The sequence below is a fragment of the Acomys russatus genome, chromosome X, assembly GCF_903995435.1.
Source record: "Acomys russatus chromosome X, mAcoRus1.1, whole genome shotgun sequence".
NCBI lineage: Eukaryota > Metazoa > Chordata > Mammalia > Rodentia > Muridae > Acomys > Acomys russatus.
Genome location: NC_067169.1, coordinates 111,620,510 through 111,647,055, shown reverse-complemented (window position 1 = coordinate 111,647,055; position 26,546 = coordinate 111,620,510). Strand labels below are relative to the sequence as shown.

At 40.3% G+C, this 26,546-nt stretch overlaps 1 protein-coding gene across 7 annotated transcripts in view; it reads left to right on the top strand.

Moving 5' to 3' along the window:
• The window catches only part of Atp11c (ATPase phospholipid transporting 11C), a 168,187-nt gene that overhangs the window by 12,618 nt on the left and 129,023 nt on the right, over nt 1-26,546 (top strand). For 4 of the 7 annotated variants that reach the window (XM_051141295.1, XM_051141294.1, XM_051141299.1 and 1 more), the window contains exon 2: nt 4,845-4,941. The exons of the other annotated variants lie outside the window; for them this stretch is intronic. In XM_051141295.1, the coding sequence (XP_050997252.1) occupies nt 4,870-4,941 (72 nt within the window). In that variant the 5' untranslated portion in view covers nt 4,845-4,869. The remainder of the gene's footprint in view (nt 1-4,844; nt 4,942-26,546) is intronic. 7 annotated transcript variants of the gene reach the window in all.

The window sequence follows — 26,546 nt, the reverse complement described above, 5'->3', positions numbered from 1 at the left end:
TTTGAATTTTGAACAAGAATATTGACAATTTTTGAAAAAATCTGTTCATTGGCTTTTTTTATTTTTTATTTTTACTTTTTTGGTTTTTGGAGACAGGGTTTCTCTGTTCTGTGTAGCCTTAATTATCCTGGACTCGCTTTGTAGTCCAGGCTGGCCTCAAACTCACAGCGATCTGCCTGCCTCTGCCTCCCAAGTGCTGGAATTAAAGGCGTGCGCCACCATGCCTGGCTGATAGTTACACTTTTTTAGTTATACACTGGCCTGAATGTTTGGAAATGAATGTAGACCCATGTCTTTGTTAGTTCTCTGTTCTAGTGTTAAACTCAGCCCTATTATATTACTTGCTTGGCTAACAATACTAATGAAAAGGACTATTTTGGTGTTAGGCTATTGTGGACAGGCTTTCTAGAGAGGAAGACTACTGCAATTATTTCTAAAGAGATACTCATCTCTTTGTGCATGCAAAATGGTGGTTAAAGAGAGGCAGTTCTTGTATTGGCTAGCTGAGTAACAGCTGCTAGGAAACAGTAGGCCTAAGTAGACAGTAGGAAGTAAATGGATGTTTTATACATGTATGTACCTGAGAACCAATAATTTAATGGAAAACTGGATTCCAGATTATTGTAGTCTAATTCATCCGAAATGATGGCAGCCATAAACAAGGGTCTCACTTCATGAAATAGATGCTGTAAATGCGTTCTATTTGTTGTTGGAGCCTGCCATGGTGGCGCATGCCTTTAATTCCAGCACTTGGGCAGCAGAGGCAGGTGGAGCTCATGAGTTTGAGGCCAGCCTGGTCTACAAAGCAAGTCCAAACAAGCAAACAGAAAGTTGTAGTTGAGGCTGGAGAGATGGCTCAGCAGTTAAAAGCATTGGCCACTCTTCAGAGGACTTGAGCTTAGTTTCCAGAACCCACATGGCAGATCACAGCTGTCTGAAACTCTGTTTCAGGGAATCCAACACCAATGCACATAAAATAAAAGTAAATTATTATTTTTAAAAAGTCATTGTCATTTGTAAAACTAGGTTACACTATTAACCTTGATGAAAACTTACTAGAATAGCTGTAAAGGAGTGTGATTAAATATTCTTGTATAAATTTACATTGGGTTACTTTTCAAAGATACTAATGAGGCAGTGTAATCAAAATAAAAGCAAATGTAATCAAATCAGAAGACATAATTGATTTTTAGAATTCATGTGTGGAATTAATATTTGAGGTAATTATGAAATTTTCATTGCATTAATAAGTGTCTGCTTAGTTTCTAATATCTACCTATTATTTAAGTTTTTTCAGGTAAGGGACAGGACATGTTTTTAATGGTACACAAACTACCAATATAAATTTGGGAAAAATCACTTTCATTTAAAAGATAGAATCTTTAAATTTTTTAACTTTTATTTTTAATTTAGGTATATGAGTATTTTGCCTGCCTATATGCCTGTGTACCACATAATGTGCAGTGCCTACAGATGCCAGAAGAGGATGTTGGATCCTCTGGGACTGGAGTTACAGGTTTTTGAGAGCTGCTATGTGGGTGCTGGGAACTGAACCCGAGTCCTCTAGAACAGCAGCTGGTGCTCTTAATCACTGAACCTTTTCTTCTTCCCCAGACATTATCTTTTTTCATTTTATTTTATTTTTATTTTTTATAGGCTCAGAGAAGAGTTTTTTGGTTTTTAAAAAAAAAATTATTATTTAATTAATTTATTCAGATTACGTCTCAATTGTTTTCCCAGACATTATCTTTTTAAATCTGTAATATTTGGTACATATAAAATAGATAAAAATAAAATGCATAATGATGAATATTTAAATAAGTGCCTAACTTGAGAAATTACAGTGTGCTTACTTACAATGCTACTGTCACATCCCACCTACTTATCTACTATTAGAAAGCTTTCAGCTTTTGTTTTGTTTTGTTTTGTTTTTTGAGACAGGGTTTCTCTGTGTAGCCCTGGCTATGTAGATCTGCTGGCTGGCCTTGAACTCAGAGATTTGTCTGCTTCTGTCTTCCAGGTGCTGGGATTAAAGGCCTTCATCATCACTCCCAGTGAAGTTTTCTCACTATTTTTCAAACCACTACTTGTTTTAAACCAGATGTGCTGATACACACCCATAATCCCAGCATTCAGCAGAAAGCAGGAGGACTTTGAGTTTAACATTAGCCTGGGTCACATGGTAAATCTGAGGCCATTTTGAGCTACATATTGAGACCATATTTATGAGCAAGCCTCCATAAAACATTATTTAGTTTTCATATTTAGGGAAAGTGTAATATACTTTTTAAACTTACATATTTTAACAAGATTTTGCTTTATTTATGTGTGTGTGCATTTGTGTCTATGTATATATTATGGTAGTGTATGTACATGTGCATGTGTTATTGTCTATGGAGGCCAGAAGGAGGACATTGGGACCCCTTGGTGCTGCTGTTACAGGTGTGTTTGAACTTTTCAGTTTGGGTAGGTATTGGAATCTGAACTCTGGTCCTCGTGATTGAGTAATAGATTCTCTTTATCTCCTGCACTATCTCTGAAGCTCTTATAAAGTTCTGTGGGGGGTTGTTTGTTTGTTTGTTTGTTTGTTTAACATATAGGTATAATTTACTCATGTTAAGTAATAATCCACTTTGGGAAGTATACTAGTTAACTTGTCTAATCCACTTTGGGAAGTATACTAGTTAACTTGTCTAATCGATGCAAGAAATTACCTGACAAAAGCAATTTAAGAAGGGTAGATTTTGGCCTAACAGTTCCAGGAGATATAGTAGTCTATCTTAGCAGGGAAGGCTTGGCTGCAGAAGCAGGAAGAGGCTGATCACATATTCATAATTAGGAATCACAAAGCCTGTGTTCAGTGTGCTTTTTGGTTTTTGTTGTTGTTGTTGTTTGGTTTCCAAGACAGGGTTTCTCTGTGTAGCCTTGGCCAGTTGTATTGAACTCTTTTTGTAGAATTACAGGCATGTGCCACTGCCCCGGCTTGCTGTTTTTTGTTTGTTTTTCTTTTGTTTTCTTTCTTTTTTTTTTTTTTTTTTTTTTTGGTTTTTCAAGACAGGGTTTCTCTGTGTATCCTTGGCTGTCCTGGACTTACTTTGTAGACCAGGCTGGCCTTCAACTCACAGTGATCAGCCTGCCACTGCCTCCCGAGTGCTGGGATCAAAGGTGTCCACCACCATGCCCAGATTGCTTTCTGTTTTTTTCTACTGCCTGGGACCCCAGTCTATAGGATGGGACAACACACAGTTAGGGTGGCTCTTTCTACTTCAACCAAATCTAGGAATCTTTCAGACACACCCCAGAATTTATTTCCATACTGATTATAAACCCCATGTTAGGGATCAAACTCAGGTCCTCATGCTGTCAGGGATGGAACACACTATGTAGACCAAGTTGGCCTCAAATTCACAGAGATCCAACTGCCTCTGTGTTCCAAGCTCTGTGATTAAAAGTATATGCTTCCACATCTGGCATTTTTCACACTTGTTTGATTTTTTTTTTTATATATCTTTGGCAGACCTGTTTTATGAAATGTTATCTCCCTCTCTCTGGCCTGGTAGCACACACCTTTAATCCCAACACTCAGCTGCAGAATCAGTCAGATCACTTTAAATACAATGCTAGCCTGGTCTTCATAGTTTCAGGACAGCCAAAGCTACGTAGTAAGACCTTGTCTCAAAAAATTTTTTTCCTCTGATTTTAATACATGTTTCTCATATTACTATTGAAATTAATCATCTCTGTTCATGTTTGTGGACCCTTTGATGTTTCAGTGTTTCTGTGTGAGAGAGAGTGTGTGTGTGTGTGTGTGTGAGAGAGAGAGAGAGAGAGAGAGAGAGAGAGAGAGAGAGAGAGAGAGAGAGAGAGAGAGAGAGAGAGAGAGAGAGAGAGAGAGAGATACTGAGTTATAGGGGTTGTGAACTGCCTGGTGGGGGTGTTAGTAATCAAACCCAGGTCCTAGGCAAGAACAGGAAGCACCCTTAAACACCTGAGCCATCTCTCCATCCTTTTGTTTTTGGTTTCAGACAGGGTCATGCTGGTCTTGAACTTGCTAGGTAGCCAACGATGGCCTTGGACTCCTGATCCTTTTGCCTCTACCTTCTGATTGTTTGGGATTGCAGGCATGCCCCACCACCACACATGGCTCACTTTGATTGTTTCCTAGGACATATTTTTTTCTGATGCTGATTTATGAGACATTGTTATGCTCAAAACATCATTCCTTTTTTGTTTGTATATGTTACACATATCTTATTTCAGTTTGTGGCTTTTTTGTGTTCTTCTATCCCTTTTGTTGATGCTGAAGCAGTCATACTCTACAATTGAGCTATGCACATCGCTAGCTCTTACTGTTTTTTTCAAAGCCTTTTCATAAACAAATGCATTAGTTACTTGTTGCTTTGATAGGATATCTGACAAAACCATCTTAAGGAGAAATTTGCTTTGACAAGGAAACTATTAGTGACAGAAATATGAGGTGACTGGTCATTGGATTCACAGCTAGGAATCAGGAAGATGGATGCTTTCTCCTTTATTCAGTAGAGATAATGGGAAGTCCATTGAATGTTGTCTTATTTTCAGGATGGGTCTTCCCTGCTTAAACATTTCAGGAAACACCCTCTTAAGCACATTTAGAGTTGCAGTTTCTCTTTGTAACATATTTGGCTGGAACTAGCTCTGTAGACCAGGCTGGCCTAGAACTCACAGAGATCTGTCTGCCTGCCTCTGCCTCCCTGTGTCACCACCACCCGGCTTGAGTTGTAGTTTCTTGATGATTCTAAATCCATTCAAGTTGATATTGAAGAATAGCTATTACAGCAAGTTTCTATTTTTTTTTTTTTTAGATTTGTTTATTTCTTGTGTGTAAACATGGGTGAAGGATTGCCACAGTACAGGTGTAGAGCTCAGAGGACAACTTCTGGGAGTCAGTTATTTCACCATGTGAGTTCTGCGGATCAGACTCAGATTCTGAGGTTTCATAGCAAGCACCTTTTGAGCCATCTTGCCACCCACTCCCCCTTTTAACAACAACAACAATAACAACAACAACAACTACAACTTTTTCTTCTTTGTTCTTCTTTTACTTTTTTGTCTTTGTTTTTGGGGCCTTTTTTGGAGCGAAGGATTAAATTGTCTTATGTTATCCAGGCTAATATCAAACTACCTCAGCTTTTCTAGTGGTGAGTTGCAGGTATGTACTACTATGAGTTTTGTGTGTGGTGGTGGTGGGGAAGTCCTGTACCACCTCTGCACATCTGCATTGGCTAGAAGTGGTCCCTTTCCTCTGCCCCTAGAATGTGGGATTATAGGTATCTACCACCGCATTTGTCAGATGTTTAGTTTATTTTATGTTTTTAGATGGTATCTCATGTAGCTGATCCTATTGTGCTATGTATCTATTCTCCCTGAACCTGGAGCTAGGCTGGGGTGCTAGCAGGCCCTAGCAATCTTCCTGTCTCCTCCCCCAATACTGACTCAGTCACAGGTGTGCATGAGCACCTAGTGTTTTGTGTGTGTGTGTGTGTGTGTGTGTGTGTGAGTGTGTGTGTAGGTGCTGGGGATTTCAACTCAGGTTCTTTTGTTTGCTGACTAAGTAAGTGCTCCTGCCTACTGAGCCATCTCCCCAGCCTGAGTTTCTAATTTTAATGTAATTTTTGGGGTCTCTTTCTCTGTACTTATTTAAAAAAATTTATTTATTTGCTGCATTTTTGAGAACTGGTAATAAATTCAGTCTCTTCTAACCTTGGAGGGAGATCTGAAGCAACTGTAATGGGTAGACTTTGGAAAGCTATCTGGCGCTTTCTCAGAAAAATGGGAATAGGGCTTCCTCAAGACCCAGCTATACCACTCCTTGGAATATACCCAGAAAATGCCCTACCACACAACAGGGACATATGCTCAACCATGTTCATAGCTGCTTTATACATAATAGCCAGAACATGGAAACAGCCTAAGTGTCCCTCAGTAGAAGAATGGACTAAGAAACTGTGGTACATTTACACTATGGAATACTACTCAGCTATTAAAAACAAGGAATTCCCGAAATTTGTGGACAAATGGATTGATCTAGAAATTATCATAATGAGTGAATTCACCCAGAAGCAAAAAGAGACAAACGGTATATACTCACTTATATCAAAACACTAGTTCAAGGGATACGTACCATGAAACTCTTTACTTACCAAGAAAGTGGGTCAGAGGAGAGGATATCCTAGTGAGACTTTAGGTGTGAGACGCATGGAAGAATAGGGAAATAGTAGGACCCACAGGGTTCTGGAAACCTACAAGAAGAACTTTATGACAGGCAGATCTGGGTCCTGGGGTCCTCCTCAAACTAAGGCACCAACCAAGGAGAATATAGGCAGTAAGCTTCGAACCCCTACCAAGACCTAGCCGAGGAACAGGATATTCTCCACCGTTGAGTGGAGAGTGAGATCTGACTCTCACATGAACTCTGGTGCTCCTTTTCTGACCACGTCCCCTGGATGGGGAGACGTGGTGGCACTCAGAGGAAGGATAGCAAGTTACCAAGAAGAGACTCGATATTCTAAGAGCATATATAGGGGGAGGAGGTCTCCCTCAATCACAGACATAGGGGAGGGGAGAAGGGGGGAAGTGGGAGGGAGGGAGGAATGGGAAGAAACAGGGGAAGGGCTAACAATCGAGATGTAATATGAGTAAAATAATAAAATGGAAAAAAAAAAGAAAGACCTTGAGGGGTCAGCAGCTCCACAAGGAGGCCAATGAAACCAACAAATTTAGGCAGAGGAGACCGGTGCTGCAGAGACTGATGCACCAACCAAGGACCGTGCATAGTAAGCACGTCGACCCTCTTACCAGATGTAGTAGGCCACAGAGGAAGAGGATACAGGCAGTCCAGATTAGACTTGATAGATTGAGGTCAGATGTTAGGGGAGGAGGGTTCCATTTTTTGAGGACTAGGGGAGGGAGGGAGAGGTTATAAGAGAGGGAGGGTGGGGCTGGGAGGTAACGAGGGAGGGGGCTATGATTGGGATGTAAAGTGAACAAATTAAAAAATAATTTAGATTAAAAATAAAAACATTAAAATGAAAATAAAATAAAATGTATTTTCTTTACAAACCAGCAGTGTGACAAGATTTGATCTCCAGTGGTACATTCTCTGAGGAATGAAATTCCATAATCCTTGTGAAACAGTATGCAAAGTTCATGACATCTGTGAAATATTTAATAATATATAAGTAATGAACATTAACTGTGGATACATGTTTAAATCTTTAATCTACTGGGAACATATAGACAATAAAGATGAATGTTGGCCTAAAAAAAAACTGTAATGGGTAGGAGCAATAGTCATACTCATGTCAACCTTTTAGGATGAATTTATCTTAACACAAATCTTATTTCTGTGAATCTATAGATGTTTTGTTTTCTTCTGCATAAGCATGAGTTGTAGTAGATACATGCTGAGTAATTGATATCCATTAAGTCTCTTGTCCCAGTACCAAAACTTTTTTGAGACTTTTTTTTTTTTTTTTTTTTTGAAAATAGCAAATTGTAGCAAATTTTCTCTGTGGTTTATCCCCTTGGTTAAGATTTGCCATGATGGACCAGGCGTGGCACATGCCTTTAATCCCAGCACTTGGGAGGCAGAGGCAGGCAGATCGCTGTGAGTTCGAGGCCAGCCTGGTCTACAAAGTGAGTCCAGGACAGCCAAGGCTACAGAGAGAAACCCTGTCTTGAAAAACAAACAAACAAACAAAATATTTGTCATGATGTTAGGCCAGTTTACGACCATTGACAAAACATGAGGGTTCCAACTTCCTGGTCTGAGGAAGGGGTAAGGATAGGTTTTCATAAATAAACAACTGTCTGCACATTTAAGAAACTTTTTGATGAAGTCAGTGAGTCCTTAGATGGGATGCTTTTGTTCTATAGCTCATTCCTATGCTTTTATATAGGGCTATCTCCCATATCCTTTAGAAGGATGTCCTCCACCCCCCCTTGGTGTTGCTAGAAGGTTCCTCTGACCCCAACAAGGCTACAGCTGAAGATGAGGCTGTGGACAGGGGAAATGTTGAGTGCCTGTTTTTTAAAGAGTCTTCTGAAAGGTCTTTGCTGCCAACCACAGTTCCTGATCTCAGATTCCCAAGCTGAAATGGCAAGCTTTTTGCTTGCCAAGTCATCTTCCAAGTTCTAGGAACTGAATTGTTTGTTTGTTTGTCTTGTTTTTTTGAGACAGGGTCTCTCTACATAGCCCTGGCTGTCCTGGGACTCACTATATAGACCAGGCTGGCATGGAACTCACAGAGGTCTGTCTGCCTTTGCCCCTCAAGTGCTGGGATTAAAGGCATGTGCCACCATGACCAGCTCTAGGATCTGTTTGTGACCAGATGTCTAGGAAAATTATAAGATGACATTGAAATACGTAGGGCAGTGGATGAGATACACCAGTTTAATGTAATGTAATCTTGAGAGCAATTGGGATCTATTTGTTTGGTTTTTTAATTAATTAATTTATTCACTTTACATCCTGGTGGGATCTATTTGTTTTTGACAGGGTTTTACTATGTAGCCCAGGTTGGCCTCCAACTTGCACTCCTCAGTCTTAGGATCCCAAATGCAGGGATTACATGTGTGTGCAGCCTTATCTGTGTACGATTTGGATTTCATGAACTCAACTTCTTGAAGTAAAGAATGTGGTTTGATAGTGTTGTTACGATAAAAGAAATTGTATGTTTATTCAGTTCACACATTTGTGGAGTTCCCTACCATGTGCTACATATCTTCTACTTGCTAGAGATGTATTGGTGAGCAACTCAGACAAAAGTTTTTTCTCATTTACCTTACGTTATAATTTGAGAGAAGATACCAGGTTAAAGGGTAAACTGATGTAGCAACGAATTCTAAAATAGTTGCCAAAAAAAAGTGTTTGTTTCTCTGTTGTGTAAGAGCATAGGGCAAGTTGACAACCTTTAGACCATGAGGCCATCTGGGGTTCTAGACTAAGTAGGTTATTTCTGCTTTCTTCAGCATTTTGTTTTCAGGTTCTAGATAGCAGGATGAGTGTCTAGGCCAAGCAAATTTCTTCAGGAAGGTGACTAAGAAGTGTATATATAACCTGGAAACATCTTAGTTGTATGGCCCACCCTAGTCATAAAGGAGACGACTTCTATCTGGGAATCCAGATTTCCAGATAAAAGCAAAAACAAATTTGAAGAGACAATTAGTAGACGGAGATCAGACAGTAAACAAAATAATTGTAATGCAAATTGAGTAATGAGAAAGTGATAGTAATATGTGAAATTGTTGCTGATGAAATGATGAAAGGAAATTAAAGCAGAAAATGAAGATGGAAATGCCTGGTTGGGGTTAATCATTGAGTGACAAAAGAAGACCTCTTGAAAAAGTATCATTTGAGCTGGGTGTAGTGGTGCCTGCCTTTAATCCTAGCCATTGATAGGCTAAGGGAGGAGAAGCTCCATGAATTTTAAGCCAGTTTGGGTTTCATAGTGAGTTTCTGACCAGCCTGAGCCACAGTGAGACCTTGTCTTTTTAAAAAAGGTATCATTTAGACAAAATTGTAGTCTTGTGAACAAGCAACTGTTCTGTTTTATTATACCACAATGTAGGATTAGTTTTAACAGTCTGGAATCTCAGATCTAATCTGAAAGTATTTAGTTAGTATAAAAACATGACTATGTCATAGTTTTACGCACAGTAAGCTGTTCAAAAAGGCCTTAAATAATGAATGGTATATTAGTGAGTTATATTGTGAGGATCAAGGGTGAGGTATTTATATAAGATTTTGGACTGATTTTTTTTTTTCTCGATGATGCTTTAATAGGTAAGATTAGCCCCTAAATAGGGAATAACTTAAAATCTTGGCCTAGCACATGATTCAGATTGTTGGAGTATATGCTTTCTTGTAAGTATAGAAATTATTTGTCATCAGAATCTGCTACAGAATTCTAGTTGATGTTAATCTGTCATTGCCAGTGCAATTTTAAGGATTTGGTGACATAAAGCAGTGAAAATATTTTCATCTTTGCTCACAATTCTCCATCTCTTCCTCAGTCCTTCCAATTAGAGAAGGTAGTATTTTTCAATCATTTATTAAGATTTATTTTTATTATTAATTATGTGTACATATATATGCGAATTTGTGGAATTTGAACATGTGAGTGTAAGTGCTTGAAGAGTCTAAAAAAGTACATCTAATCCCATGGAGCTGGAGTCACACAACTGCAAGCCACACGATATGGGTGCTAGAGACTGAGTGCAGGGGCTCTGCAAGAACAGTACATACGCTTAACCTCTGTGTCATCTCTTCAGTCCCTACAATTTTCTTTAATTATAGTTGAGTGTTCCTTTAAATCTAAATGTAATAAACAAGCACTTTATTCCTTCTCTACTAGTTTTTTTTTTAAGGATAAAGAATTTGTCTAATGGGACGTAATTTTCTGCCTGTTCTTTTAAATGCCATTTCTAGCTTCAGCACATCTATGTTGAAGTACACAGCTTTAGGTTTTCTTATTTTTGTTAAACCATAAAGTTTCATTAGGAAACAAGAGCTTAGAAAAAGAAGATATATAGGTGTATAATGAAAATGTATGACAGAAAGTAATAAATGCCATTAGAAAGCTAAAAATAAGGTACTTTAAAGCAGTGGAATGAGATGAATTACTGTCAGTTTTTGCTTCCATGGCTATGAAGAGACAATGCCTTTGAGCTTAAATATAATGTTCTAAGAAATATTTTCTATTCTTAGAGGGGAGAGGCCTTTGATCCACCATCCTACTTTTTAAGTATTTTTATAAGCCCAACCTTTTCCTAGGTATAAATAAAATCCATTTTGGTCTCATGCTGTTCCATAGGGAAAAGGTCAAGTCAGTCTAGAAAAGGCTAATAATAATCAATTCTCAGCATGTTATAGCTGCACAAAAGTAAGTCTTATGTCTTTTCTCCTTTCATTTTGTCTTAACCTGTCCATTACTAAATTCTGTTCATAATCTGTCTTTGCAAAGTAACTAAGATGATGCATCTTAAAACACACATTAAGTTATTCTAAGATTCTTTAGTAGTTTTCTTTACACTTACAGTGTACCTGTCAGGCCTCCCTACCCACATGACATCTGACTTTTCTATACTGTATTCTTGCCATCCTACTCTTGGGATGTACTCTCGTACTGCATTCCATTTTCATTGTACATGCAACTGATAACTATATATAATGCTTTGCCTTGGGACCCTGTTTATACACTTTCAGAACTGAACTTGAGCGCTGCTTCCTTAAGGAAGTCATCTCTGACCATATATGAGGTCAGTCTCTCAGGCTCTTAAAGTACCTTATACTTTTCTTTTCTTTTCTTTTCTTTTTTTTGAGCCTTGCTTTTTTTTTTTATTAATTCATTCATATTACATCTCAATGGGTATCCCATCCCTTGTATTCTCCCATTCCTCCCTTCCTCCCATTTTTCCCCTTACTCACCTCCCCTATGACTGTGACTGAGGGGGACTTCCTCCCCCTTTATTTTTTTTTTTATTATTTTATTCTTGTTACATCTCAATGGTTATCCCATTCCTTGTTTCCTCCCATTCTTCCCTCCCTCCCATTTTCCCATTATTCCCCTCCCCTATGACTGTTCCTGAGGGGGATTACCTCCCCCTGTATATGCTCATAGGGTATCAAGTCTCTTCTTGGTAACCTGCTATCCTTCCTCTGAGTGCCACCAGGTCTCCCCCTCCAGGGGACATGGTCAAATGTGAAGCACCAGAGTACATGAGAAAGTCATATCACACTCTCCACTCAAGTGTGGAGACTGTTCTGACCATTGGCTAGATCTGGGTAGGGGTTTAAAGTTTACCGCCTGAATTGTCCTTGGCTGGGGCCTTAGTATGAGCGGGACCCCTGGGCCCAAATCTGCCTTTCATAATGTTCTACTTGTAGGTTTCTAGGACCCTCTGGATCCTTCTACTTTGCTATTCTCCCATGCTTCCCTCATTTAGAGTCCCAATAGGATGCCTTCCCCTCTGTCCCAGTTTCCTGGTAAGTGAAGACTTTCGTGGGACATGCCCCTTGGGCTAGTATGCAGATATAAGTGAGTATATACCATTTGAGTCTTTCTGCTTCTGGGTTAACTCATTCATTATGATCATTTCTAGCTCAATCCATTTATCCACAAATTTCGGGAATTCCTTGTTTTTAATAGCTGAGTAGTATTCCATAGTGTATATGTACCACAGTTTCTTTTTTTTTTTTTTTTTTTTTTTATTAATTTATTCTTGTTACATCTCAATGTTTATCCCATCCCTTGTATCCTCCCATTCCTCCCCCCCCCATTTTCCCATTATTCCCCTCCCCTATGACTGTTCCTGAGGGGGATTACGTCCCCCTATATATTCTCATAGGGTATCAAGTCTCTTCTTGGCTACTTGCTGTCCTTCCTCTGAGTGCCACCAGGTCTCCCCCTCCAGGGGACATGGTCAAATGTGAGGCACCAGAGTATGTGAGAAAGTCGTATCACACTCTCCACTTAACTGTGGAGAATATTCTGACCATTGGCTAGATCTGGGAAGGGGTTTAAAGTTTACCTCCTGTATTGTCCTTGGCTGGTGCCTTAGTTTGAGCGGGACCCCTGGGCCCAAATCTGCCTATCATATTGTTCTACTTGTAGATTTCTAGGACCCTCTGGATCCTTTTATTTTGCTGTTCTCCCATGCGTCTCTCATTTAGAGTCCCAATAGGATGCCTTCCCCTCTGTCCCAGTTTCCTGGTAAGTGAAGGCTTTCGTGGGACATGCCCCTTGGGCTAGTATGCAGATATAAGTGAGTATATACCATTTGATTCTTTCTGCTTCTGGGTTAACTCACTCATTATGATCATTTCTAGCTCAATCCATTTATCCACAAATTTCGGGAATTCCTTGTTTTTAATAGCTGAGTAGTATTCCATAGTGTATATGTACCACAGTTTCTTTATCCACTCTTCTACTGAGGGACACTTAGGCTGTTTCCATGTTCTGGCTATTATGAATAAGGCTGCTATGAACATGGTTGAGCAAATTTTCTTGTTGTGTGCTGGAGCATCTTCTGGGTATATTCCAAGGAGTGGAATAGCTGGGTCTTGAGGAAGACCTATTCCCATTTTTCTGAGATAGCACCAGATAGATTTCCAAAGTGGCTGTACTAGTTTGCATTCCCACCAGCAATGAAGGAGTGTTCCTCTCTCCCCACATCCTCGCCAGCATGTGGTGTCGCTTGAATTTTTGATCTTAGCCATTCTGATGGGTGTAAGATGGAATCTCAGAGTTGTTTTGATTTGCATTTCCCTGATGACTAAGGAGGTTGAGCATTTCTTTAAGTGTTTCTCAGCCATTTGATACTCCTCTGTTGAGAATTCTCTGTTTAGTTCCAAGCCCCATTTCTCAATTGGGTTATTCGGTTTGGTGGTGTTTAATTTCTTGAGTTCTTTATATATTTTGGATATTAGACCTTTGTCAGATGTAGGGTTGGTGAAGAATTTTTCCCAGTCTGTAGGCTGTCGCTTTGTTCTCTTGACAGTGTCTCCTGCCTTACAGAAGCTTCTCAGCCTCATGAGGTCCCATTTATTAATGGTTGACATTAAGGCCTGGGCCGTTGGTGTTCTGTTCAGGAAGTTGTCTCCTGTGCCAATATGTTCCAGGCTCTTCCCACTTTTTCTTCTAAGTGAGTTAGTGTCTCTGGTTTTATGTTGAGGTCTTTAATCCACTTGGATTTGAGTTTTGTGCAAGGTGACAAATATGGGTCCAGTTTCATTTTTTTACACATAGACCTCCAGTTAGACCAGCACCATTTGTTGAAGATGCTATCCTTTTTCCATTGAATGGATTTGGCTTCTTTGTCAAAAATCAAGTGACCATATGTGTGTGGATTCATATCTGGGTCTTCGATTCGATTCCACTGATCAACCAGCCTGTTGCTGTGCCAGTACCATGCTGTTTTAAGTACTATTGCTTTATAGTACAGTTTGAGATCAGGTATGGAGATTCCTCCGGAGCATCTTTTATTGTACAAGATTGTTTTAGCTATTCTGGGTTTTTTGTTTTTCCATATGAAGTTCAGAATTGAACTTTCAATGTCTTTAAAAAATTGTGTAGTTATTTTGATAGGGATTGCATTGAATCTATAGATTGCTTTTGGTAGGATGGCCATTTTTACTATGTTAATTCTCCCGATCCATGAGCAAGGAAGATCACGCCATCTTCTCAGGTCATCTTCAATCTCTTTCTTCAGAGTTTTGAAATTTTTTTCATACAAGTCCTTCACTTGCTTAGTTAGGGTAACTCCTAGATATTTTATATTGCTTGTGGCTAATGTGAAGGGTGTGGTTTTCCTAATTTCTTCCTCTGCAAGCTTGTCATTTGTGTATAGGAAGGCTACAGACTTTTTTGAGTTAATTTTGTATCCAGCCAATTTGCTGAAGGTGTTTATCAGCTTTAGGAGTTCTCTGGTGGAGTTTTGAGGGTCACTTATGTACACTATCATATCATCTGCAAAGAGGGATAATTTGACTTCCTCCTTTCCCATTTGGATCCCCTTGATCTCCTTTTGTTGTCTTATTGCTCTGGCTAGAACTTCGAGTACTATATTGAAGAGATATGGAGAGAGTGGGCAGCCTTGCCTTGTTCCCGATTTGAGAGGAATTTCCTTGAGTATCTCACCATTTACTTTGATTTTGGCTATTGGCTTGCTGTATATAGCCTTTATTATGTTGAGGAAAGTGCCTTGTATCCCCGATCTCTCTAAAACTTTAAACATGAATGGGTGTTGAATTTTATGAAATGCTTTCTCTGCATCCAAGGAGATAATCATGTGGTTTTTTATTTTCAGTTTGTTTATATGATGGATACATTGATGGATTTCCGTATATTAAACCATCCCTGCATGCCTGGAATGAAGCCTACTTGGTCATGATGAATGATATCTTTGATGTGCTCCTGTATTCGTTTTGCAAGTATTTTATTTAGTATTTTTGCATCTATGTTCATAAGAGAAATTGGTCTGAAATTCTCTTTCTTTGTTGAGTCTTTGTGAGGTTTAGGTATCAATGAGACTATGGCCTCATAGAATGAATTTGGTAATTTTCCATCCATTTCTATCTTTTGGAGTAGCTTGAAGAGTATCGGTATTAGCTCGCCCTTAAAGGTCTGGTAGAATTCTGCACTGAAACCATCTGGCCCTGGGCTTTTTTTGGTTGGGAGACCATCGATGATTGCTTCTATTTCTGTCGGGGAAATGGGACTATTTAACTTGTTTATCTGTTCTTCACTCAACTTTGGCAAGTGAACTTGATCAAGAAAATCGTCCATTTCCCTTAGATTTTCAAATTTGTGGCGTATATGCCTTCAAAGTAGGATCTTATGATTCTTTGAATTTCTTCAGTGTCTGTTGTTATGTCTCCCTTTTCATTTCTGATTTTGTTGATTTCAATACTGTCTCTCTGCCTTTTAGTTAGTTTGGCTAATGGTCTGTCTATCTTGTTGATTTTCTCAAAGAACCAGCTCTTGGTTTTGTTGATTCTTTGGACTGTTTTCTTAGTTTCTAATTTGTTAATTTCAGCCCTGAGTTTGATAATTTCCAGGCGTCTACTCCTCTTGGGTGTTTCTGCTTCTTTTTTTTCTAGGGCTTCCAGTTGTGTTGTTAAGATGCTTATGTGCGATGTTTCCAATTTCTTTTTAAAGGCACTTAGTGCTATGAATTTTCCTCTTAGCACTGCTTTCAATGTATCCCACAAATTTGGGTATGTTGTTTCTTCATTTCATTGAATTTCAGAAACTCCTTGATTTCTTTCTTTATTTCTTCCCTGACCCAGGTGTCATTTAGCAGAGAGTTGTTTAGTTTCCACAAACGTGTAGGCTTTTTGTTATTTCTGTTGTTGTTGAATTGCAGCCTAAGAGCATGGTGATCTGATAGGATACAAGGTATTATTTCAATCCTCTTGTATCTGTTGAGGCTTGCTTTGTGACCTACGATGTGATCAATTTTGGAGAAGGTTCCATGGGGTGCAGAGAAGAAGGTGTATTCTTTCTTGTTTGGGTGAAAGGTTCTATAGATATCTGTTAGATCCATTTGACCCATGGCATTGGTTAATGATGTTATTTCTCGGCTTAGTTTCTGTTTCAATGACTTATCCTTCAGTGAGAGTGGGGTGTTGAAGTCTCCCACTATTATTGTGTGGGGATCGATGTGTGGTTTAAGCTTTTTTAGGAGATCTTTTACATATGTGGGTTGCCCTTGTATTGGGAGCATAGATGTTCAGAATTGTGATGTCATCTTGGTTGACTTTACCTTTGATGAGTATGAAGTGTCCTTCCTCATCCCTTTTGATTAATTTTGGTTGAAAGTCTATTTTGTTCGATACTAAAATGGCTACACCTGCTTGCTTCTTGTGACCATTTGCTTGGAATATTTTTTTCCAACCTTTTACCCTGAGGTAATGCCTTTCATTATGGGTGAGATGTGTTTCTTGGATGCAGAAGAATGTTGGGTCTTGTTTATGTACCCATTCAGTTAGTCTGTGTCTTTTTATTGGAGAATTGAGGCCATTGATGTTGAGAGATATTAATGACCAGTGACTGTTAAGAGTCTTAATTTTGATGTTGTTTCCAGTCGAGCGTTTGTGTAGTTGTGTTTTGCCATGGGATAGTTATCTATTTCCTGGGTAGTTTTGGTTGTAGCTTGACCCTTTGGGATGGAGTTTTCCTTCTAGTACCTTCTGTAAAGCTGGGTTTGTGGATAGGTACTGTTTGAATTTGTTTTGTCATGGAATATTTTGTTTTCTCCATCAATGGTTATTGATAATTTTGCTGGGTAAAGTAGTCTGGCCTGGCATCTGTGTTCTCTTAGGGTTTGCAGGATCTCTGTCCAGGACCTTCTGGCTTTTATGGTCTCTGCTGAGAAGTCAGGTGTAATTCTGATAGGTTTACCATTAAATGTTATTTGGCCCTTTTCCCTTGCAGCTTTTAATATTTTTTCTTTGTTCTGCATGTTTTGTGTTTTGATTATTATGTGGCGGGCAGTTTTTCTTTTCTGGTCAATTCTATTTGGTGTTCTGTAGGCCTCTTGTATGTTTATAGGCATCTCTTTCTTTAGATTGGGGAAATTTTCTTCTATGATTTTGTTGAGAATAGTTTCTGGGCCCTGGAGTCTGATGTCTTCTCTTTCTTCAATGCCTATTATCCGCAAATTTCTTCTTTTCATGGTGTCCTTAATTTCTTGGATGTTTTGTGTCAGGAGTTTTCCAGATTTGGCATTTTCTTTAATGGTTGATTCAATATCTGTGATTGTATCTTCTAGCCCTGAGATTCGTTCTTCCATCTCTTGGATTCTGTTAGAGAAGCTCACCTCTGTGTGCTCGCCTTCTTCTCTGAGGTCTCACGTTCTCGTTTTTCTTCTGTCTGTGTGTTTATCATTGAATCCATTTTTCATTTTCAGATCTTGAAACTGATTTTTTTGATTTCTTTCATCTGATTTTTTGTATATTCCTGAGTTTCTTCCATTGCCTCTTTATAGGTCTTCAGAGCTTGAACCGTTTTAGCTATTTCTTTCATCTGGTTGTTTGCATTTTCCTGCAATTTTTCCAGTTCCACTCTATGTGCTTCTTTTATGTCTCTCACCTGTTTGTCTGGTCTTCCTGCATTTGATTACGAATTTTATTTGTTTCCTCCATTATCATCCTCATTACTAAGGATTTGAGGTCATTTTCTTGTATTTCCGTTGTATTTGAGTTCTCTGGGTGGTTTTCTTTGGGATAGCTGGAAACTGGAGACGCCATGTTGTTTTGGGGTTTTTTGCGTATGCTTTTTCGTTGTCCTTTAGACATCTTGCCGTCTTTGTTTTGTTGGGTAGCTTCCAGAGTTGAATGGAGGGTGTCTGATGATAGATTCACTTGTTTTCTTACGATTTCCCTAGGCTGCGAGCTCAAAGCTCACTGGTGTGGATGTTAGGAGGTTAGCCCTGTTGTTCTGGTCTCTCACAGCCAGTGATCCTCAGTCCCTCTCTGCTGTGGATCCTGCAATTGTTCTGGGTCTCTGAATGAGCGTTGGGTCAGGCCAAGGTATCCACAGCCTTCTGTGTTCCCTGCCAAGTCCAGCCAGGAGCACTGGGACCGAACCACGGGCAGAACTCAGCTAGATTCTCAGGGCCAGAACCGTCTGCCAAGCTCAGCTAGGGATTTTGGGCCCAAAATGCACACAGGGCCCAGCCAAGCTCCACTAGGGCCTTTTGGCCCAAAGTGCGTGCTGTGGTCAGTTATTGACTCAGGGCCCGAACTGACCACCAATATCAGCCAGGAATTCTGGATTCAAACTGTACACTGTGTCCAACCAGAGTCTTAGAGCTGGTGGAACCGAGAGCTCTGTCCAGCCTGTGCCACAGCAGGAGAACTGCGGCTGCTCTGAGTTAGCGCCAGTAGTGGAACAAGTGCTCCACCCGGACTGTGTCACCGCAGGGGAGCTGCCGCTGAGCTGAGGTGGTTGCCTAGGATGGAACCGAGCACGTCACCAAGCCTGCGCCCCAGCAGGAGAATGCGGCTGCTCTGAGTTAGCGCCAGTGGTGGGACAAGTGCTCCGCCCAGACTGTGTCCCCGCAGGGGAGATGCGGCTGAGCTGAGGTGGTGCCTAGGATGGAACCGAGCACGTCACCCAAGCCTGCGCCACAGCAGGAGAACTGCGGCTGCTCTGAGTTAGCGCCAGTGCTGGAACAAGTGCTCCGCCCGGACTGTGTCCCCGCAGGGGAGCTGCCGATGAGCTGAGGTGGTGCCTAGGATGGAACCGAGCACGTCACCAAGCCTGCGCCACAGCAGGAGAACTGTGGCTGCTGTGAGTTAGCGCCAGTGCTGGAACAAGTGCTCCGCCCGGACTGTGTCCCCGCAGGGGAGCTGCCGCTGAGCTGAGGTGGTGCCTAGGATGGAACCGAGCACGTCACCAAGCCTGCGCCACAGCAGGAGAACTGCGGCTGCTCTGAGTTAGCGCCAGTGGTGGAACAAGTGCTCCGCCCAGACTGTGTCCCCGCAGGGGAGCTGCCGCTGAGCTGAGGTGGTGCCTAGGATGGAACCGAGCACGTCACCAAGCCTGCGCCACAGCAGGAGAACTGTTGCTGCTCTGAGTTAGCGCCAGTGGTGAAACCAAGTGCTCCGCCCAGACTGTGTCACCGCAGGGGAGCTGCCGCTGAGCTGAGGTGGTGCCTAGTGTGGAGCTGCGAGCTCAACTACGCCTGCGCCACAGCAGGGGGCTATGGCCACGTGAGTTAGTGCCTCAGGCAGAATTGTTTTGCTGGGCCGGGCCAATACCCGGGACTCTGGGGCCCGAACTGTCCGCCGAGTCCAATCTGGGTCCAAAGGCTCCACGCGACCCAAATCCTGCCCCGAGTCCCCTCTCCCGCAGCAATTCCCACCAGCCACCACACCAATCGCCTCCACCGGAAGGCTATGAGCTGCAAACCTCAGCCGCCGCTGCTGGTGCCGCTGGTGCTGCCCCCTCTACCGCTGCCGCTCCGATCAGAGAAAAACCACGCTCCTCCCGTGTGCAGGGGCACGCAGGTCCACCGCACCCTGGTCCCTCCGAACCGTGGAGCACTCCCGCTGCCGTGATGTTCGGACCTCGGTGTTCCTGGCTCAGAAATCTGTGCAATTCCCTGAATTGTTCACTGGAGCCTCCAAACGCGGGTCCACACTGCTCGCCGCCATCTTGGATCCCCTCTACCACAGTTTCTTTATCCACTCTTCTACTGAGGGACACTTAGGCTGTTTCCATGTTCTGGCTATTATGAATAAGGCTGCTATGAACATGGTTGAGCAAATTTTCTTGTTGTGTGCTGGAGCATCTTCCGGGTATATTCCAAGGAGTGGAATAGCTGGGTCTTGAGGAAGCCCTATTCCCATTTTTCTGAGATAGCACCAGATAGATTTCCAAAGTGGCTGTACTAGTTTGCATTTCCACCAGCAATGAAGGAGTGTTCCTCTCTCCCCACATCCTCGCAGCATGTGGTGTCGCTTGAGTTTTTGATCTTAGCCATTCTGATGGGTGTAAGATGGAATCTCAGAGTTGTTTTGATTTGCATTTCCCTGATGACTAAGGAGGTTGAGCATTTCTTTAAGTGTTTCTCAGCCATTTGATACTCCTCTGTTGAGAATTCTCTGTTTAGTTCCAAGCCCCATTTCTCTATTGGGTTATTCGGTTTGGTGGTGTTTAATTTCTTGAGTTCTTTATATATTTTGGCTATTAGACTTTTGTCAGATGTAGGGTTGGTAAAGATCTTTTCCCAGTCTGTAGGCTGTCGCTTTGTTCCTTGACAGTGTCTCCTGCCTTACAGAAGCTTCTCAGCCTCATGAGGTCCCATTTATTAGTGGTTGACATTAAGGCCTGGGCTGTTGGTGTTCTGTTCAGGAAGTTGTCTCCTGTGCCAATATATTCCAGGCTCTTCCCCACTTTTTCTTCTAAGTGACTTAGTGTCTCTGGTTTTATGTTGAGGTCTTTAATCCACTTGGATTTGAGTTTTGTGCAAGGTGACAAATATGAGTCCAGTTTCATTTTTTTACACATAGACCTCCAGTTAGACCAGCACCATTTGTTGAAGATGCTATCCTTTTTCCATTGAATGGATTTGGCTTCTTTGTCAAAAATCAAGTGACCATATGTGTGTGGATTCATATCTGGGTCTTCGATTCGATTCCACTGATCAACCAGCCTGTTGCTGTGCCAGTACCATGCTGTTTTAATTCCTATTGCTTTATAGTACAGTTTGAGATCAGGTATGGAGATTCCTCCAGAGCACCTTTTGTTGTACAAGATTGTTTTAGCTATTCTGGGTTTTTTGTTTTTCCATATCAAGTTCAGAATTGAACTTTTAATGTCTTTAAAAAATGGTGTAGGTATTTTGATAGGGATTGCATTGAATCTGTAGAATGCTTTTGGCAGGATGGCCATTTTTGCTATGTTAATTCTCCCGATCCATGAGCAAGGAAGATCATTCCATCTTCTCAGGTCATCTTCAATCTCTTTCTTCAGAGTTTTGAAATTTTTTTCAAACAAGTCCTTCACTTGCTTAGTTAGAGTGACTCCTAGATATTTTATATTGCTTGTGGCTAATGTGAAAGGTGTGGTTTTCCTAATTTCTTCCTCTGCAAGCTTGTCATTTGTACATAGGAAGGCTACAGACTTTTTTGAGTTAATTTTGTATCCAGCCAATTTGCTAAAGGTGTTTATCAGCTTTAGGAGTTCTCTGGTGGAATTTTGAGGGTCACTTATGTACACTATCATATCATCTGCAAATAGGGATAATTTGACTTCCTCCTTTCCCATTTGGATACCCTTGATCTCCTTTTGTTGTCTTATTGCTCTGGCTAGAACTTCGAGTACTACATTGAAGGGATATGGAGAGAGTGGGCAGCCTTGCCTTGTTCCCGATTTTAGAGGAATTTCCTTGAGTATCTCACCATTTACTTTGATTTTGGCTGTATATAGCCTTTATTATGTTGAGGAAAGTGCCTTGTATCCCCGATCTCTCTAAAACTTTAAACATGAATGGGTGTTGAATGTTATCAAATGCTTTCTCTGCATCCAAGGAGATGATCATGTGGTTTCTTATTTTCAGTTTGTTTATATGGTGGATTACATTGATGGATTTCCGTATATTAAACCATCCCTGCATGCCTGGAATGAAGCCTACTTGGTCATGATGAATGACATCTTTGATGTGTTCTTGTATTCGTTTTGCCAGTGTTTTATTTAGTATTTTTACATCGATGTTCATAAGAGAAATTGGTCTGAAATTCTCTTTCTTTGTTGAGCCTTATCCTTTTCTTAAGCGGGTTTTCTATGAGTTGTAGTTCATAATGAATCACGTAGAACCAGTTGTTAGCTGTCTCTCTACAGAAAATTTTAAAAGGATATATGTTTTCATTTATTCACTACACACCTAATACCAGTGTCTGCTACAGTGCTTGGAACTGGAGTAAGATCGCAAAGTTATTTGTTGTACAAGAAAAAGAAGAAGAATCTTCAAATCACAAACTTGGTTTGGGCCTTAAATTGTAATTCCTTACATTTGATCATATCTTTTTTTTTTTTTCCGAAACAGGGTTTCTCTGTTTAGCCATGATCATATCTTTTTAAAATGTTGACTGATTACAGAAGACAAAAGGATCATCATCACCTAGAGGCACTGGAATTTGGATTCTCAGGCATATGATTTAGACCTACTGTATCAGAAACTCTGGGAATTAGGCCTAACTGTGTTTTCCAACAAATTTACCATATTACAGAATGTCAGATTAGGTGATTTAAATAACATTAGTTTACTTTCTCTCTTTAAGAGTGTAGAAGTTCAAGATCAGGGATCTGGTAGATGTGGTGTCCAGTAAGAACAAGACAGCAAAAGGAGGGAGGCACTAAACTCTCTGGCCTCTGGTCCCATTAACAATAGAGCCACTGCTTTTTTTCAGAGTAGGAACAGTGGCTATTTTTCTCTTTCATTGAAAATAGTTCTTTTCCTCTCACATAATACACTCTGCTTATGGTTTCCCCTCCTTCTAGTTCTCCCAGTTTCTCCCCATCTCCCCTCCCATCCAGATCTCTTTCTGTCTCTCACTAGAAAACAAATTGGCTTGTAAGTGAAAATAATAAAAATAAAACATAATAAGATAAAGCAACAACATATCAGAATAGGGCAAAACAAACAGAAGGAAAAGAACCCAAGAAAAGGCACAAGAAACTTACTGACACAGAAACACATTTGTTGGCACATTCTGTGATCCAATGAAAACGTAAAACTAGAAGTCATATTAAATATACCTAAACGACTTGTATGATTAAAAAGAGAAGAAGATATATATTAAAAATAAGATTTAGGGGGCTGGAGAGATGGCTCAGTGGTTAAGAGCACCAACTGTTCTACTAGAGAACCTAAGTTCAAATCCCAGCAGCTGACAATTGTCTGTAACTCCAGAATCTTACACCCTCACACAAACATAGATTCAAGCAAACCACCAATGCACATAAAATAAAAATAAATAAAAATACACAAGGTTTTTAAAAAGATTTACATGACATTATGAATGAATGAATGTCATTGATGCCATTGAGTTCATTTTCTGTTGGCCATCTACTGCTGGACATGCAGCCTGCCCTTAAAAGTAGTTTGTTTCCCCCAATGCGACTCCCTTGGAGAAAACTAAATTTTCATTTGCAAGTGATTATCTATTGGAGATAGCTTCTGGGTTAGGGATGGGGACATGTGTCCACTTCTTTCAGAGCTAGGAGGCCATCTGTGTAGTCTCATGGAGAGCCTGTGTATGCTGCCTCAGCCTGAGTTCAGTTGTACACCAAACATGTTGATTTAGAGGGCCTTGTTTTCTTGGTGTCCTCCATCCCCTCAAGCTGCTACATTCTCTCTGGCTCCTCTTCCACAGGGTTCCCTGAGCTCTGAGAGGAGTAGTTTTTTTCTGAGAAGAAGAGTAGAAAGATAACGCCATTGTCATTATATCATGTCCATGCTGCATAGTGTCAATGTGACTTGTTACTGATAAACTTCGTCTTGATTACCTGTATGGAATAGTGTTTGTTACATTTTTCCCGTATAAATTTACCATTTTCTTAGAATAGAAATTTGTGATTATTTTACCTCTGATTCTGGAAAGAGGTTTCATTTACTTATTCAACAGAGTGTATTATAAGATAAAGAAAATGTGAGCTTCTTAGGTAATTTTTTTTCCTTCAAAGTCTATGTTATTAGTTAAGATAATAAGTCATATTTAATGAATACATTATAGGCAATAAACATTGATCAAATATCTGGTATACAGTATGTATTTGTTTAGTTGTCATGAATATACTGAAATTTTCAATAAAAGTGTTTACTGCAGGAAAATATCAATCAGTAATTAAAATACATTTGCATATGTTTTGCTAACTCAATTATTCATGGCTTATTAGTTATTTATACTTTAATGTCCTCTGCTTTTTAGTTACTTCAAATATAAATTATTATTGTAAATAAAAGCATTTCTGTCTTCATATCTTTACTATACGGTAAATACAAAAGACTATAAACAGTAAGAGGTTGAGCAACCTCCTGCTTATTACGTTTCGTCAAATAATAGTCACAGTAACAGATGAAGATCGAAAAGTACTGGGAGTAAACGTTGCAAGCACATCTTGTGTTGAAATTTCTTAGGGAGTTTTCAACATCGAGGAATAGTGTGTCACACCACAGATGAGCCTGTAGGATGAATCTGATTAATTTTCTTCAGCAGCAAATCTCACAATCAGATGGTATTTCTTGGTGCTTTTTCTTGCTTTGGAGTTGGATAATCTAAGTTGTGTAAGCTCTGTTGGATTTCTATTCTCTCACGTATAAAGGACTGTGAGGATGGAAAGAGAATATTTTTCTTTGAGTTGTACTTGAGCTCAGTGGGAAGAGTTAAGAATTACAAGTGAATGCATTTAACTGGGTTTTGTTTTCCTAATGATAGGCATCTTTACCAGATTTAGCAACACTGCAAACATGAGAGGAACAGAGGCCATCTGGATTTCTTTGCTGGGTCTGTTGCTAGTTTGTTGTGTAATTTTTTTTTTTTTTTTGTAGTTTATCTCTTCAATGGTCATTAGATTTTCCTATGCAGAGTAAGAATACATATAGGACAGAGAATTGTTTAAACTTTTAAAACTGTGTGAGTCTGTGGTTCAGAATGGAAAATAAAAGTAGCAGAATATCATGTTATAATCACAATGAGATACATAAGGCAAAACTGTTGAAGTATCTGAATTTTCCACAAGACAGTTTGTATATAGTTGGAGGCATAGCTGCACCAGTGACCTGATGAGATACTAGTGTTTTTAATATGGACCATAAATACAAGGAGGAATTAATTTGGGGTAATGCCTTTGGGCTCTAGAACTTCTTATAAATATTCCAAATTAGTGAAGTGTAGTGGTAGGTAGAAAACATGTAGAGAGATGCCTGGACTTCATTCTTTTTCCTCTGTTCTTCTCATGTGACACATTTTCTTTTTGTTGTTGTTTGTTTCACTTGGGCTCTAATTTGTTGTTGTTTTGAGACAGAGTTTCACTATGTTGCCTAGGCTGACCTGAAACTCATATTGAGCCTCCTATCTTAGTCTCCCAGCGTGCTGGGATTGATTACAGATGTGAGCCACCACACCTGGCTACGTTCTCTGTTTCATTATTTTTCAGCAATTCTTTATGGGCTTGCTTCATACTGTCAGTGTCATAAAGATTGTAATGGCATGTTTATTTCTGTCTTTACATGGCTTTCCTGTGGATAGAGCTGAGGCAGGTCAGCTTTGAATAGAGCTTTGGGCTCCGTTCCTTAAGTTGAAAACTATTTTGGGAACCTGAGACTGCTAGCTCAGCAGTTCAGTATCCTTCTGATTTTTTGTGGTTTTTTTTTTTTTTATTAATTTATTCTAGTTACATCTCAGTGGTTATCCCATCCCTTGTATCCTCCCATTCTTCCCTCCCTCCCATTTTCCCCTTATTCCCCTCCCCTATGACTGTTCCTGAGGGGGCTTACCTCCCCCTGTATATGCTCATAGGGTATCAAGTCTCTTCTTGGTAACCTGCTGTCCTTCCTCTGAGTGCCACCAGGTCTCCCCCTCCAGGGGACATGGCCAAATGTGAGGCACCAGAGTACGTGAGAAAGTCATATCCCACTCTCCACTCAGGGGCATGTCTCACGAAAGCCTTCACTTACCGGGAAACTAGGACAGAGGGGAGGACATCCTATTGGGACTCTAGATGAGAGAAGCATGGAAGAATAGCAAAGTAGGAGGATCCAGAGGGTCCTAGAAACCTACAAGTAGAACATTATGATAGGCAGATTTGGGCCCAGGGGTCCCGCTCAAACTAAGGCACCAGCCAAGGACAATACAGGTGGCAAACTTTAAATCCCTACCCAGATCTAGCCAATGGTCAGATTTTTTGTGTTTTACCAAGACTGCTCTTGATTACTTCCTTGTTATTATGACTAGCTTTGTATTTTTCTGCCAGTAGTGTGGCCTTGGTTTGATCTAGGTGTGTAAATTACTGGTTATTGTACCAGTTTTTTCCAAAGGTAGAAATATACTTTCATTCAGCCAGTTGTCTCAGAACTTGAGTTCTACCCAGACCATGCCTATGATTGGATCTCTTCCACTGTTTAGTCCTCACACTGTTGATGCTCACCAACTAATTGCCTGTCACAACTTTCCCACTAAGTTCTGTCTGCTTTCTCTCTGCTCATTATCTTCATGCTTGCTGCTTACCTTTTTGTGCCTCTAGTTCTTTCTGCTTTATTTTTTTCTAATTATGCATGTTTTGCCTATTTGGGATTTCTTCCTAGGCACCACTCTTGGGTTTACCGCCTGATGCTCCATCCATCCAGAGTCTTGTCAGTAATCCAGACTTTATGCAGTTTTTCAGCTGTGCCTGGCTTACCTACATTTGTAGTGCTGCCTAGAATGGCTGCCACATTTGTCTGTCTAGTAAATTCGAGGGCACTGAAAACATGATGGAAAATGATATGCAACA